The 15,900-nt window shown below is 34.7% G+C and overlaps 1 protein-coding gene across 4 annotated transcripts in view; it reads left to right on the top strand.

Moving 5' to 3' along the window:
- SGT (UDP-Glycosyltransferase superfamily protein) overlaps positions 1–13,672 on the top strand; it is a 214,467-nt gene extending 200,795 nt beyond the window's left edge. For 2 of the 4 annotated variants that reach the window (XM_089820835.1, XM_089820837.1), the window contains 4 exons: positions 11,954–12,001; positions 12,202–12,351; positions 12,743–12,945; positions 13,268–13,672. In XM_089820835.1, coding sequence (XP_089676961.1) covers positions 11,954–12,001; positions 12,202–12,351; positions 12,743–12,922 — 378 coding nt within the window. In that variant the 3' untranslated portion in view covers positions 12,923–12,945; positions 13,268–13,672. Of the gene's footprint in view, positions 1–11,953; positions 12,002–12,201; positions 12,352–12,742 lie in introns of all 4 variants that reach the window. The other 2 variants (XM_089820833.1, XM_089820836.1) reach the window with 1 other exon arrangement.
- Positions 13,673–15,900: the final 2,228 nt, after the last annotated feature.

The raw sequence follows: 15,900 nt of genomic DNA, 5'->3' as shown, positions 1-15,900 counted from the left end.
TTTTGAAGACAGCCCAAGGGTGATCATGGTTGATGACGTTAGTCTGAAACCTTGAAAATATAGGGTGGTAGATAAATTTTTTGATCTTGAGTACATTGGTAAAAATTATAGAGAAATGGGGCGAAAGAAAAAATGAAAATTTTTATCAGGTGCAGAAAAAAAAAAAATTTAATCAGAATATTGGAGCGAGAGAATATTATAAAGTGCAGGGAAAATTCAATAAAGTGCCAAGAATGAAAATTAGATAGGGGACCAAATTAATAAAATACTATTAAGTACATGAAAAAATGAAGAACGAATTAAAAGACAAAAATATAAAGAGTGAATTAAAAAACTAGAAAACTGGGGAGATATGCTCACTCTATGACATCTATACTTATCCTCAAGGAGTCGTGTTCGCCTTATGCCTGAGATTGTCACACAAGAGAACTTGCCTTGCTGGCACAAACCGAGAGGGGCAAGTTTTGTCGTTAGGCTAGGATAGGGGCAAGTTCAAGTTCTTAGGGCAGGTAGTTAGGCAAGGATAGGTTGTTTCAATTCTTTTAGGCCCTCCCTTCCATTTGGAAATACAAAATATCCGCTTAAGATGTTTATAAAATTAAACAAGATACTACAACCTCCTATGGGTTTTCTCATTGTACAACCATGTGTAACCCCTTTGCTATCTGTGCAATCCAACAACTCCTCCATCACTTGCACTTTTTTTTAAATGTGTGTCTATTGAACCATTTTGAACACTTGTTGTTGGTCTACATTGCTTTCACTGTGTTGCATGACCTTTTTTCCTTGTTTTGTATTCTTCTATGTGAACAAGTTTTTTTGTTTTCTATTTGCTAATATTGTATTGTCCTTATTTTTGAATCCTATTGAAATAGTAGGTAGTTATCCTGTTTTAATTCTTGACTCTATAGCATTTCACAGTTGGCACTCCCCGAAACTATGATGTTGGTGAAAAGTAATAACAAGGAATTCTTGACTAGGGAAGATGCATTCCAGCCTTTTGGGAAACTGAACATTATTTCAATGCGGGGATTCATTCTGAAATACTTTAGTGATCAGCTTACCGCATTGCTTTTAGAGGCCAATATGCAATTGTAATGTCCCCACTATTAGGGTTATCTTGGGACGAGTAATACCTGCAAAATAAATGTTAGAACTTAAACAATAATAAATCTAACTGCACTATTCTACCCATCTTAAACCCCAACCTTAAAGGTGTCTCCAGATTGGGTTTCCTAACCCTTAGTTATTCCACCATCTTCCCTGAAGCGCAACCCTTAAGATTCTTCTTGGATGGGACATCCTCTATCCAAGGCCAATCACATATGCATATGTTGACATCATCAAAATATTCTTTCACAACAATTTCACGCATGTTGGTCAAATGGAAATTTTACCAATCTCACATACCAACATTATAGAGATGATGACAATCTCAGGCACGTCGGTCAGATGGAAACTGCATCAATTTCACATACCAACATTACAAAGATCTTCTAGTCTTAGGCATATTGGTCAAGTGGAGATCTCACTCATCTCGCATACCAATATTATAGAGATTACATAATCGTGATAATTAGATGACAATTATTGACTTCTCATAGTGACACTATTAGTATTTAATTCAACTCCATAACGTATGATGCTAATCTCACAAGATATTAGTTATCATTAACATACCTCTCTATTTGAAATTTTTCATAATTTTATATATATATATATATATTAAAAATTCCATAATATAATATATTATGTAATAAAATAAAACAAGTCTCCAATTTATATAGAAATACAATTCTTTATTTTATATAAAAATGAAATAACATATATAAATTTTATAATATCTATAAATATATTAGATATTCCAATAAATAGATATGGATAGTGTTACCTTAAAATAAAATATCATAAAATTGAAATAATATACATACTTACCTTCTTTATGAATTTGTACCTTGACTTTCCTAAAGGAGAGGCTCTTACATACTTTATGCCCTTATAATTCCAAGAAACCTTTTGGCAATCATCCACATGGTGTTTTCTTGTCTTTATTAATATCTTTCCTTCCCTTAAATAATGCAGCTCCTTGTCTTAATTCAATGTTATTGGTGCAGATTTAGTTAACCCTCTTTTTTGTTTAGGTCTTACATGTAATTCCTTCTCGACTAGTGAGTAGTGGATTTGCTTGTTAGTATTTGTGTAATCAATATAAAGATTTTCGATACCAAATATCCGTCTATTATATTGTCAATTTTCCACGTCTAATGGGGCTGCCTTGTTTCCTTAATGGGATTCTGCACTATCTCATGGTTTTCATACCCCATTCTTATCTTTGGTGATGTAGGTTTATATGCCTCTCAACCTAGGGGTCGTGACTCATCAAAAGGGGCGCTGCTCTTTTTAGGAGTATGTTTTGTTAGAATGTCGTTCTTAGTAGTTTAGTAATAGTATAATACTTAGGCATATTATCGATTAATTTTAGATTTATTTAACTATTCAAAATTTATTAGTATTATTTATTTAACTATTTAATTGATATTTCATTGAGACATAAATTATTATCAACTAATCATTCTATTCTTTAATCATTTACATCACTATTTCAAATAGGGGTATTTATTATTATGATTTAATATTGCATTTCATATAAGAGGGGTTATTACAGCAGTCAAGTTGGGATCCTTGTTTTATTTGTCCTTCCTAATATTTAAATTGTATGGCTGCTGAAAAATGCATTCTCTGTACAATAAGCTGTGTTTTAGACATGTTGGCTTTGCTGATGATTCGAGTATACTCAAAGCTATTGATGATCTAAGGCTGCTACACATAAGTTTTCATTGGTTGTTCAAAGTAATACAAATATTGTGATGTCAAAAAATTAATATTCCATGGATCTTTGCCCCTGTTTCCACATCAAACATTCACGAGTTGTGGAAAGTTCAGGAAGCACCAAGTAGAAGACTTCCTTTTTAGTGTGACCACAAGTTTGTTAAACTTCACCTTATGTTTACTTATTGTATTTCATTTTCATATGGGAACCAACCATTTTTTTTTGAGGGCATGATATAGTTAGTTTAACATGCCTTATGTTTTTCACCTATGTATTATTCACATGTCAGTTTGAAGTAGTTAGTTATTATTACTTATGAGCAGTCGTGTCTCTTTGGCAACTATTAGGTCTTTGTATAGACTACTCATTGGCTAATTATCTTTGGTCCACTATTATAAGAATTTCAAGTGAATGAAGATGTATTTTTATTACTCTATCTAGTATGAACTATTCTTGTAATCAAGAAAAGATGGATAGACCACCTATAAATAGGATTACTAAAAGGCCATGAGCAAGTAGCTGGAGTAGACAAAATGACTAGCCAAAACCAAAAAACTAGAAAAAAGTGTAGTAAGCCCGTAGCTACTTGCACAGGAGCTTACCAATTTAGAATCCCCTTCCAAGGACTGTGGAGGATTGGAAGACAATGAAGATGTGAAGGCAACATTGGAAGTAGAAACTGTAAGGGAGAGGGTTTACATGCAATGATGTAGGAGCTGAAGAGCAGTAAATATTTCTGTGATATTGCCCTAGTATGCATTGCTATTTCTATTCATTATTTCAAGTATTTCGAGTGTTGGCTTTATTTGATCAAAGATTTAAAGGAGTTGCCATCCCCATAAACAATCTAGCAATTTGTAAATTTTGCTTATTGGTCTGAGAACATGTAGGCTTCTTTTTGGTGAAATCTAGGGACTGTGAGATGGCTTACAATTCAAGGGCATGGTCTTTAGGATAAATTAATGTAGAGATGAGGCTAGAGGAGGCAATTTTATGCAAGAATTAGACAAAGAACAAAGCAAACATGTAATGTCCCCATTTTTGCGAGCATCAGAGTTTGAGAGATTAGCCTATTATTGTGATCTTTGTAGGCTAGGTATTGTGAATAGAGGGTCTTCTGAGGTAGTGGCTTGGCTTGGGAGGGTCTTGTCTTCTCCACAAGTAAGCTACAGGTTGGTCTTCGTTTGGCTCAAATTGGACTTCTTTTTGGGCCTTTAGATTTGTCTACTTACTATTCATGGCAAGTTGGGTGTTGATTGAGATGGACCCTTTCTATTTTCAGAAAGTGTATTTGATCGCATGGAGAAATAATAGGTGTAACTCCTATTTCAGATGGCATATTTAAATGATGAGTATTTTGGAAGTTATTATATTTTAAGTGCCCAAATTATTATCAAATTAAATTATTAAATGGCTTATTATAAAGTTATAATTTAACTTTATAACTTTAGTTGAGGGTTGAGTCATCATTGAAGGGGGTCATTTATTTAATTAATCATATGCCTAAGCCAAGTATTAAATGTTACTAAAAGAGTTGTATAGTAAAGTTTCAAGAGCTGAGTTCTTTTGGGAAATTTTCGCTGTTCTGAAGTTGAGTTCTTTTGAGAAACTTTTGTCAACAAGCGATTATAAATATGAGCTCATTTCATTGGTAAAAGAACGCTTGAATATTTATTTATTTTTGTTGCCTTTGTGGCTTTTTTTGAGTTCTAATTTTTGTGCCCTTCCTGAAGTATAAGAGTCTAAATTCTAAGTTGTTCCATTGGATCTACAGCTGAAGTATTGTAGATTCAAATCTAAGATTTTATTCTGGGATTGCTTTGCAAATAGTTGTCAAGGTAAAACCATTTGCTAATTTCTCTTACTGTTCTAACTGAATCTAAGGAGATAGGTTATTGGAGGACTTTGCTTGCATTTATCAGATTGAATCCACAGCTGCAAATTGGGGTTAGATCTGAGGAATAGAGACTGTCATTATAATTGGTGGCTGTGTGGGAACTAAATCAACATCTGCAACCTTTACCGGGTCTAGACGTCACCATTTAAGGCTGGGCGGCTTGTTTGTGTGACCTGCAATTGCATTTCTAGAAATTGCAGTTGTTTGGGAAGGCTGTGTTTCAAATATTCAGCACTGTGGCTGGGTGTTAGAGGACAATGCCAACGTATTTGGATGATCAGAATTGCATATGCGGTAGGGAGAATGGTTTGTGATCTGTGTTTGAAAGGTCTGCAGTTGCGCTCACATGGATTTCAGTCAACTTGCATTTCAGAAATTGGGACGACAGGCATATATTTGTGGACAGATTATCTCTGTATTGTCATTTGCCATTAGCCAATCAGGTTCCAAATTATTGTTATAATTTTCAATGCAATAGTGAATTAATAATTGCATAGTTGACAGTGGGCTCGTTGTTCTAGTTATTGCATTCACAATTCAGCATTAGTGGTTACAGAACACTTTCAGAATTGTGTATGCAAACAAATAAGGTAGAAGTGGTAAATCAATTGTTTGGTATTTATTTATGCAAGAGCCTTCAATGTTTGATTTAACTATTATTTGTGAGTAGTTCATTACATACCCTAGTATTGTGCTAGAAAGTTAAAAACCATATGCACAGTGATAGCCGAATTGCTCACCAATTGTTTGATGAAATATAAAACCACTGTTTAGTGTGGAAATTGATGATTGTTTGAGCCACAACTGAACAGGGTTATCACAGAACACTTAGGTTGTGTGTTAAAGAGTTAAAACTATACACCCGGTGAGAAGATTGCAAAATGCATTTAGGTTTCTTCTGCAGTGAAGGGTATTTTACAATAATAAAAGAGAGCTTTGAAAGCCTAGCTGCCATGACTATGAGCATGATCATTTTGAATGCATGAGAAAGCAAGTAGACAAATCAAAACCCTAAGATGAGCAATACTTTTTAGTACAAACTAGTGATTGAAAGTAGACGATTTGAATGTATGATTTTCTAGCTTGTACGCTATATAGTCTTCTCCAAATGAGCAAGTTTGCACATACACAGGCTTTAATCTATAACAGAAATTTGTTGCATAGGTTACATAGCATATTTGCTATGGTAAATTGCAGCTATGTGTGAATGGCCCTGTAAATGGGCCAATTTATGGGGTTGACAGTTTTGGATGTAGACTTGTGAATGGAACTAATAACTTTTCATGTAAAAGAAGAGACGGCCACAGGAGGCAGAAGTACGTGTGCATACTGCAAATTGGAAACAATGTGCTTGCGTATAGTAAAAGTCCATGCATTGCTTTATATCTTTGTGTTATAGTGTGCACACATATGAGAGGTGAGCATAATGTATTTAGTGTCCCATGCACAACTATTGGCGTATCTTGCGAATCTACAGTTAGTAACTTTTTGGACTTGTGGGATAAACAAGCAAACCCACATGTACTTGCAAAAGTCAACTGAACCCTGCAATTCCACATATCCTTGAGTTTTCTTGCATCAATTGAAAGCCAAGTATCTTCTATAGTGACTTCAAGCGAGATTCAGTTTTGATATGTTATTTTTTATGGGATTCATTAAAATTGGTACCCAGTAGCTAAGAGAAGACAACTTGGCTTCACAAATCATAACAAAGATAAAATTACATGAATCAAAGCCATATAATTTTGATTATAGGTAAAATCAAAATGTCAAGCAAAAACGGATTGATGAGGAAACTTGAAAAGGATAAAATTACTGCTTGATGACACTAGTCCATCAGTAGGGAAAATCGTGAATAACTTCTTAGAGAATGCAATGAACCTGACCAGTTTGGGGATTACCGAATTATCTTGCATACATAATGTACAGACTCAAATGTTTCTCTTAAGGAAGGCAATTATTTTGTAGATAAAATCGATAATTTAATTTTTTTTCTTTTAGTATTTCTCAATATGAAAAATGATGTCTTTCCAATTTCCTTTTGGGAATGATAGGTCAAACGCCTAGACCCTGATTTACATAGAGATACATTTTTAATATTTCACTGGGGCAATATAAATACATTTCTTCATATTAATACAAAAAACTTCTTATTCTTTCCAATTTTATAGTGTGTTGTATCGTAATAATTCATCAGATTAATTTGAGAAACTTCTATTTTAATTTATTGTTTCTTATTTATTGCCAATGCAATAGCTTTATGGATCCTTGTGATTGTTTATGGTTATGAGCCTCTACTAGTTATATGTATGTTTCCAAATTCTAATCTGGGTTATTAGATTTAATTTCCTTTTGAACTATTGTTATTCAGTAAAACAAATCGACTTATCAACTTTAGATTTGAAATCTGTCGATGTTCTTTGCAAATCTGGACACATCATTTGATCTTTAGGTGTTACCCAATTTTACACATGGAATTGTATCTCCTTGGGGTAAATGAATCTACTATATGCAGTGTACTATGAGGATTTGAAAAATTTAATTCTAAATTAAAAAGAAATTTATTCGCTTTTTCAGTTTTTTTAAGCTCCAACATCATCGATATGGGATTTTATATTCTGTTTCTAGATATTTTTTAGTGGCAGACAACTATATCCATATCTATGTAATATTTTTTGACATTACAAAAAAAATAGCATTCAAGACTTCCCAATCCCACATAATATGTGTTAGAACTTAGTGCAATGCAAAAAATAAAATGCCCAATACAAATCTATGTGCTCAAGACAGGTCCTTCAATTTGAAAGGTGGCAGTAGTAAACAGAAACGTCTAGCTTAGATTTACAAGCCCTCATCTCCACAATAAAGTTATGGAGAATAATTCCAATTTTCTGATGCAGCATGATAGTATATTGGGAAGGAGGGCTCTGTAGTCTAAGGCAGTCATGTAGCAACTCCTTGACTTAAACCTACTGAGGATCCTACAAGAACATTTGTAGAAATCTTGAAGAGCCAAATGAGAGCATACCTAAGACCAAAGTGAAAATCTCATGATTGATTGGGAACTGATCTAAAAGTTGTAGAACAGATAGCTGCAATGTTCTAAGAGAGCTCATGGGTCAAACAATTTGAGAGGAACATGATATCAAGGAAATTATCTCAGGATAAATAGAATTTTTGGGTGCTGGTTATATCAATTTTAGAAATCATTGAGGGGATGTACTTGTAATGTCCCCTTTCTAGGCGACAGGAGAAGAATGACAGGTTAGAGTATTATTTGGTTCCTGCAGGCCGGCAGAGTGTGGAGGGAACCAGTACAGGTTTATGATTTCTTATCTACAGCATTGACAAGAGCCTTGGTCAAGGTTTTCAACAATTTGGGGGCACAAAAACAGAAACTCTTGTACCAGTCAGCATGGACGTTCCTCCAAAGTTGAAGAAATGAGATTTTATGGGCTTTTCCAGCTGACTGCAGCAATTTGGCTTAGTTCCATATATAATTCCCTTGGTTATTGCATGAAAAGGGTGCAGAAATTTCAGATCTAACATAGTAAGGTTTTTTCTAAGCTCTATTTGACATTTCAGCACTGCAGTACATCTACAGGCGGTACCAGCAATCCATTTTAGGGAGTGGTGTTTCATTGTTTTGGATGATCCAGGCAGAAATAGAGTTTTGAATATATTGCATGAGGCTGAGAATAGTTTTCTGAGCATATTTTGGTCTGTATTGAGCGCTGTCACCTTTCCAACCAACTTTACCATTCCAGCAGATGTTGACGTCATCTATAGGGGAGTATTTGGTGTTGGGTATGACTGAAATTGCATGGGGAGTCAGCTACAGGTCTGGAACAGAATTGCATAGTCAGTTGAGCGTTAGAATTCTTCTCTGAAGCAGCAAATCAGCATTTTAGAAGAGCCACACCATGCCTCCAGCCCAGCATGGATTCCTGACAAGCCTGCATCAACATCTCTGGACAGATCACTGAGATTCAGGAGCAGATCAGAAGTTGGTGTTTACATATCTTCTATCTCCATCTGTAATTAGAGGTGTGGAGTGTAAGAGAATCATCAGAATTCAATTTTATGACATTAGCATGCCTCGTACTGTCCATTGTTGATCATTGATTGGAAGTGAAGAAATTCATAATTGCTTTCAGATTTGTGTTTTTTCTAGTTTATAAGAATTGGTTTCAAATTAGTTAAAATTTTCTATGTATTTCCATTCTTTAAAAATTCCAAAAAAGTAAATACTACAAAACCAAACAAAATCAGAAAACAGAGAAAACCCAGAAACATTCATTTTTCTGGTCAAAGCTTTCCTTGCACATCAAACCTAGCATTTACAGTAAAGATCTCAGTTGGCATCTTTCAGTACTGAGGTTCTATTAAAAAAATTAGAGATCAAGTGGGACCCAAAAACCCAAAAAGAAGGAAATAGTCATTGATGATCTCTGATGCCTAAGGAGGTCCAAAACATGACCACTCGTCATTTCAAAAATCAGTGCTAGTACAACACAAAATTGAAAATACTGCAGGTTTACCTAAAACAAGAAATGGCGAGGGTTCTATAACTACTCTGAACAGGGTGGTCAATGTTGAGGAGGGGGTATTCTGTGATTGATAATTGTAGTGGTCTCTACCAATCAACAAAATACAATTATCAAAGGATTAGTAAATAATCAAATCAGGACTATGGACACCATTGTTTTGCCAAGTGGACTAAATGAAATTCAGAGCAAGGTTGTCTCATTACTATAGTCGGTGCAGATTTGACATGAGATGATGGCAATCATCTTCTATTACTTGGTCTGAAATTTGGGTGTAGAGCAATGTACATGGGGACTCACACCCTCTCCCAAACCTCAAAGTACCCGTGCCCGAGATGTCCCCGGACCAGGTACTTGAGTACCCAAGTACCCCCACCTCCGTCATTCGGCAACCATGCCGCCGCTAGGATGGGTACTTGAATTTCTATTTGAATTTTGGTTTTTGAATGTTACTATTGCGTATGTAATATGTTACTATGTCAAATGTTCAATGGTTCTAGTTCATGTTGCAATTTTGATATGTTCAAGTATTTTAATATGGTATATCCTACTGAAGCATCATTTCATAATTAGCATTCCAAGTTCTATATGTCTACTATATAACACACCTCCTTGCCCTGTCCTCCCCTTTCCGACATTAACTAGCCGTGCCCCCGCCATCCCAAAAATGAGGTCCACTTTCCCCGTGTCTTGGAAACACGTCGCGACATACCCCAGTACTGGTGTTACACATGTGCAGAGTCTTATTTATTGGTTCTTAGATATCATAATCTTCCAAGATAGTTTTGCCCTTCTAGATGGGAAGGAAACTCAGCAGATTCTGAAAAGATCAGAACAATTCCAATTAAATTTTAATAATTCTGCTTCAGACTTTGAAGTGACTTGATATTCGTGGACATGCCATTACGCTTGATGTCATTATGAGGTGACATCATTCATGGTGGATATCATGTGACTTGATATTCATGGATATGCCATTGCCCTTGATGTCATCATGAGGTGACATCATTCATGGTGGATATCATGTGACTTGATATCCATGGACATGTCATGATAATTAATATTTCTTAGACATTATGGTGGATATCAAGTCTCTTGATATCGTTTGGTAAATCATAATGGCCTTTAAGAGAATCATGGTGAATAATATATTCGTGGATATGCCATGATCAAATATTCATATGGTAGACATCGTGAGACTTATACCAGTGGACATACCATAATATGGATATTTCGAGCTATGGAGAATATTATGTGACTTGATATTCTTGTGTATACCATATCTCTTGGCATAACAATTAGGTGATATCTCTCTCCCACAATAAATGGATCTATTGTGTTAGACACTTAGATAAATGTTTACCTGAAGTCTGAAAAATCAGATATCTCAGGTGTGCAAAGTTTGGAAATTCAGAAATTTTAGGATTTTTTCAGAGAAACTATAGAGGACAATTGTAAAGCAGACGTTTTCAAGAAATATTTGTTACAATCAAAATATGCAGATGACTGGCATTTTTTAACTTTTGTTCGGTCTGAAATAGACATAAAACATTGCTCATCATGAATGTGGTGGATGAGTTCCTAACTAAGGGTTTTCAAGCCACTGAATTTATTATATCCCTTGTCTATATGAAAGGAATGGGGCTTGAAATATCATTTGAAATACTGCTTATATAGTTGTCAATGGACTTTGACCCTCCAATATTTGACATTGAACTGTTCTTGCGGCAAGTATGGTTGCCACATGGCATAACTGGAATCCTGTTGCTTTGAATAAAAACTTTTATATACCACATTGTCCTTGGTTTACTAAGCTCACATCCCTAAACCTCTGTGGCATAATTCTTTTTTCCTTCATATTTTACAGGTGCAGGAGTTGTCTACGACTAAGTTGGAGAAGTGTTCAAATCTCGTAGATTTGGATATTCAGCAAGGCTTGGTCTAGTTTGGTGTAGAGATAAGCACTACAATATTTTTCCTTCAACTTATATATAAGGAAAAACTTCATGAACAAAGTTCATTCCATATAGCTATGAACATCTAATGTCACTTGTATGAAGCCAAATGATACTAAAATTGGGCACTTTAATGCCATATTTCATCTAAATATAGAAAATCATAAAAGATGGTAAAAGAATAACATCTAGCATAATTCAATATAACCATATTCTTCCTAATGTACGTCAAGATTATGCATGCATTTAATTATGACATAATGCACATTGAATTTCATCTCATTGGAAAGTTGTCTTCAAAAGATGGCTTTTTGTTGCCTTGTTTATGATAAATAAGGATATTTTAAGATAGGGCAAACCCAAGTTCAGTTGTGCAAAACAATTAAAACCCACAGATACCATTTAGTAAGTATCTCACCATAGCTTCTTTCGTGTGTGGACAAATTTACTTATCCCCCAAATAATGAAAAATCACATGCTTGCATTCAAATTGCATTATTCATTCTGGTAGGTAGGATGGACTTCTGGCTGTTAAACCCCAAGTAATTGATGTTGATCAATAGTTAGACTCGGCTTCAAAACATCTAATTTGATGTTTAATAATTCTATTGTCCAGTCATGCCATTATTTTGTTGTCAACAAGCCATGCACACATTTTTATGCCTGTTTAAAGATTTGTTAATTTATTTATGGTTTGAAGTCTATATTCTTTGTGGCTTAATAGGTACATCATGGTGGAGCTGGAACAACTGCTGCTGGACTCAAAGCTGCGGTAATACTGAACTATCGTCTGGTTTTAGGTGGATTATATTCTAGTGCATCTGTGTAACTGGTTGTTTTAATAATCATAGAGTTGTTATTTTATAGAAACTTTTTTGTTTTTTTAATTGGAACTGGTGCAGCCTGCACCAATGACTTAATTTTAGTAGTCGAAACATATTCTGAATTTTGCTTCTGTCAACTGTGTTATAGTGTCCTACCACTATTGTACCCTTCTTTGGAGATCAGCCATTTTGGGGGGAGAGAGTATGTGCTAGAGGCCTCGGCCCTCAACCTATTCCTGTGGATCAGTTTTCATTAGCCAAGCTTGTTGCTGCAATTAAATTCATGCTTGATGATAAGGTATATTTTCAGTCCAAAATGACATCTCTGAGGACAAGGCATTTAATTATTGGTATCAGTGATAATACTGTTCCAGCTGATGTGTATCTTTATGTTTTCCAATACTTTCATAGCTGTTGTTTTCATTAGCAATTTTCTATTGTGCATTTTTTCCCCCATTCAAGCTATGTTTAAACTTCAAAGAAATTGATTGAGACTATTTTGTCTGTACTCTCTTGCCCGAGCATTTCTTGGCAAGTTAATTTCTTTCATCCTCAATGCTCATGTTTCAAGTAGAAGGCAGTCATTTAACTTAGGTGTAAGATCAGCCTTTCATCTTTTCAGATTTGCATTTGTCATCGTGATTATTAAAATGTAGTTATTGCTGATTGGTACTGATTTGGTTGAGCAGGTGAAGGAGAATGCAATTGAAATATCCAAAGCAATGGAGAATGAAGATGGAGTTTCAGGGGCAGTAAAGGCCTTTCATAAGCATTTACCCCGAAAATTTCCACAATCAGCACCAACCAGGGAATCACATTTTCTTGGTGACTTCTTTAGTAGTATTGGAAGGATATTCAGCTGTAGCTAATATTTTGCTTGTGACCTTTGAGGGTAAAGATCTCAATCCAATTTGTGTATATATTAAATTTAGAGCTTTTTGAGAGATCCTACAGTCAAATTCTTGATATGTTAAAGCTCGATGAATATGTTGAGCTGTCTGTTTTGTATTTTAATGGCTTGGTTTATTATGACCAAGCCATTGGTTTTGGGTAGTCAGGGCCTATTTATTTTCTTTCAATTGCTAATAACAAATATTATAGTATGGGGGTGGAAGAAACATTTTGTTTCCAAATACCAATTCTACTTCTCCCCTTTTTGACTGAGGTGCTAATCTATGATCATGACTATTATTGTACTTATTTCTGTATGACAGTGATTTGGTAGAGCACGTGAAGGAGAAGCAGCAATAATTTGTGGATACAAGAAGCAATTTGTTTCTTAATACTAATTGTTTTGCCGCCCTCCATTTCCCCATCGTCGCCTGATGCATCTTGTGCAAAGATATATTGAAAATGGCATTCATTTCTGGTACTGGCCACACCAACATGCTTACCAACAAACACAAAAACAATATGGCTACAAAACACCATTCAAGAATCATTAGTCTATGCATAAAATAAATTGATATAATGAATGCACTTTTGATGATGAAAAATTATGCACCACATAATGTTTATTGCTAAATGATATCAAGTTGACTGCAATATTGAATGGAAAGCGCAGTATTTTTCAACATCTATTAATAATTTAAGTGTGAACAATACTCTTTACCTTATAATCATCCATGCATGCAATGTGTGAATAAATATGAGCTATTGTTGAGGCATTTAATACAAAAAATTGGAATTTTGAAGCTTCAAAAGAGGAAGTGACTTGCATGTTTCAATTGTGTTCATTTAAAGTGTTATGGTGTTAGATAATTTGGTCATCTCCATTTCGAGTGTAAATGGTGTTCAATATCCAATTACCTTAATAAGCACATTTTGGAGTGAACCAATAAGAGCAATGAGGCATCTCCATATTATTATGTGTTTTTAACTTTTTTTATACTAACAATTGCAATCAAATGATCAAAAGGCCATTGGTAATCTCAAGATCAGAAAATTGAGATCCTTTGCAAATGTTGTTATCCCCAAATATGATGATAAGATGATTTACTAAGGAGAAAAATGTATTAAAAACTAAAAAATGATTTCATTAACTATAGTAGAATTGGAGAGCAATTTATTATATCAATAAACCATGGATTCCTCTAGACAATGTAATAGAGCTACTGAGAATTTTGTTTAAAGAGAACTTGTACTCTTGAAAGAAAGGTTACAAGCTCAAATCTTGAAAGGTTAGGGAGTGTAGACCTTGTATATGAAATATAGATGTCTCCATATAAGAGTAAGCACATATCACCTAGTATTGTGGTCTATAAAATAAACAAATTAATTATTAATTTGTCACGAAAAATATCAATAAAATAATTGTTGATGATAGAGTACATGGTGTTGTGAGGTTGTTGATAAAGTTTGTGTACTACAAGAGCACGGCATAAGTGTATATAGAAAAGTTGGTATTGTGAAGGGCAATGATGACATGCAGACAGAGGTAAACAAAGGTAAATGTCTTGCTAAATCAAGACAAATTTTAATAGTTTAATGGTTAGTGGTTGAATAGAAGCATTATTTGTTTTGCTCAAATACTTGTAAACCCCTTTTCGATCAGCATGGAAAACAAACATCTTTTGGTCTCTTCAACCCTCTTAGAGGTGGGCTAGGTTACTTACCATGTGGCCACTTGTCCAACCTCTTCTCTCTTTGGCACTCTCGTGGTGACTCTATCTTTGCTAGATTCATCTTCTATTAAGGCTTGCAAATAATAGATCAAATTTATATTTTGTCTACAACAAGTTTTGTTTGGGATAGATCAATAATGTGAATGTTAGTCCCTTCTTGCATGTTTATTGTAATATTAGCCTTTGACTTCTAGTACAACCCTTGTTTGTAACCCTAGCTCTATTCCCCCTTGATTTTGTTTTGGTTGGCGATGGAGATGTGGCTTTCATAGAAAATTTGGTAGATTTCCATATATTCAACACGTGTTGAATTAGCTTATGTGGATGTCGTGAGTTGTTCATTTGATGCAAGAAGAACTTGGGTTCTTAGCAATCTTCTATCAACCAAAGATATATTTTCTTTCATTTTCCTGTTTGTATAGTATGAGAGTTTTCTTCCACTAGCCTTTGGTTGGAATTTGTTGTTGCTATGAACCTTGTGGTGTGTTCCCAAAGTTGTGGTAGACCTTTGTCTTGGATCACACCTGGATTCATTGGATTTTTGGTGGGACCTATATCTTCTTAATCTTTAGTGGCAAAATTTTATTTTTGATCTTCTAAAGTTATTTCTTCATCAGTTAAGCTCAATGGCACACATCTGGAGGTTCTTGGGTCCTTAGATGGCATCTCTCTTGAATTGTCATTCTTATCTCATTAAATGGTGGGAGATCCACATGATTTGGGTCTTGACCTATATCTGTAATGCATTTTTCTCTTCTTGGAGAGTGTAATCCTTTTTTAGGCCAACTTGTGGCTCATGCAGTTGTATAAATTTTCTAGGCCTCAACTAGACACCTCTAAGCACTCAACTTTGGTTCACACCTTCCAAGGTTAACTGTAACCCTATCAATGGTCTTAACATGTCAAATACACTTTGTCATGAAGTTCTACATGCTCAAAATATGTCATGTCCCCTTTTCAAATAATTAAAAATAATAATCTTTGCTAAGGCAGGCAAGCCCAAAAAGGTGAAGTTTTGAAAAAAAGGGATAATCTTTGGAAGCTAATGGACTAATAAATGAAGATTATTATTAAAATATGTTTTATTAACCCCTCTTGGACGTGAGTTAGGGTTATGCCCTCTTTTTAAGGGGTTTGGAGGCATTTTGGGCTGATTCCAGAACTTGATTTTTTTTCATTACTTTGTTATTCTTCAGAGGCTGTCAAACCTGTGGAGAAGGAGA

Source organism: Cupressus sempervirens, chromosome 3 (genome assembly GCF_028749045.1).
Source record: "Cupressus sempervirens isolate cs-2001-9-10 chromosome 3, ASM2874904v1, whole genome shotgun sequence".
NCBI classification, from domain to species: Eukaryota; Viridiplantae; Streptophyta; class Pinopsida; order Cupressales; family Cupressaceae; genus Cupressus; species Cupressus sempervirens.
Note: the sequence above shows the minus strand (reverse complement) of the source record. Positions and strands in the feature narration are given on the sequence as shown.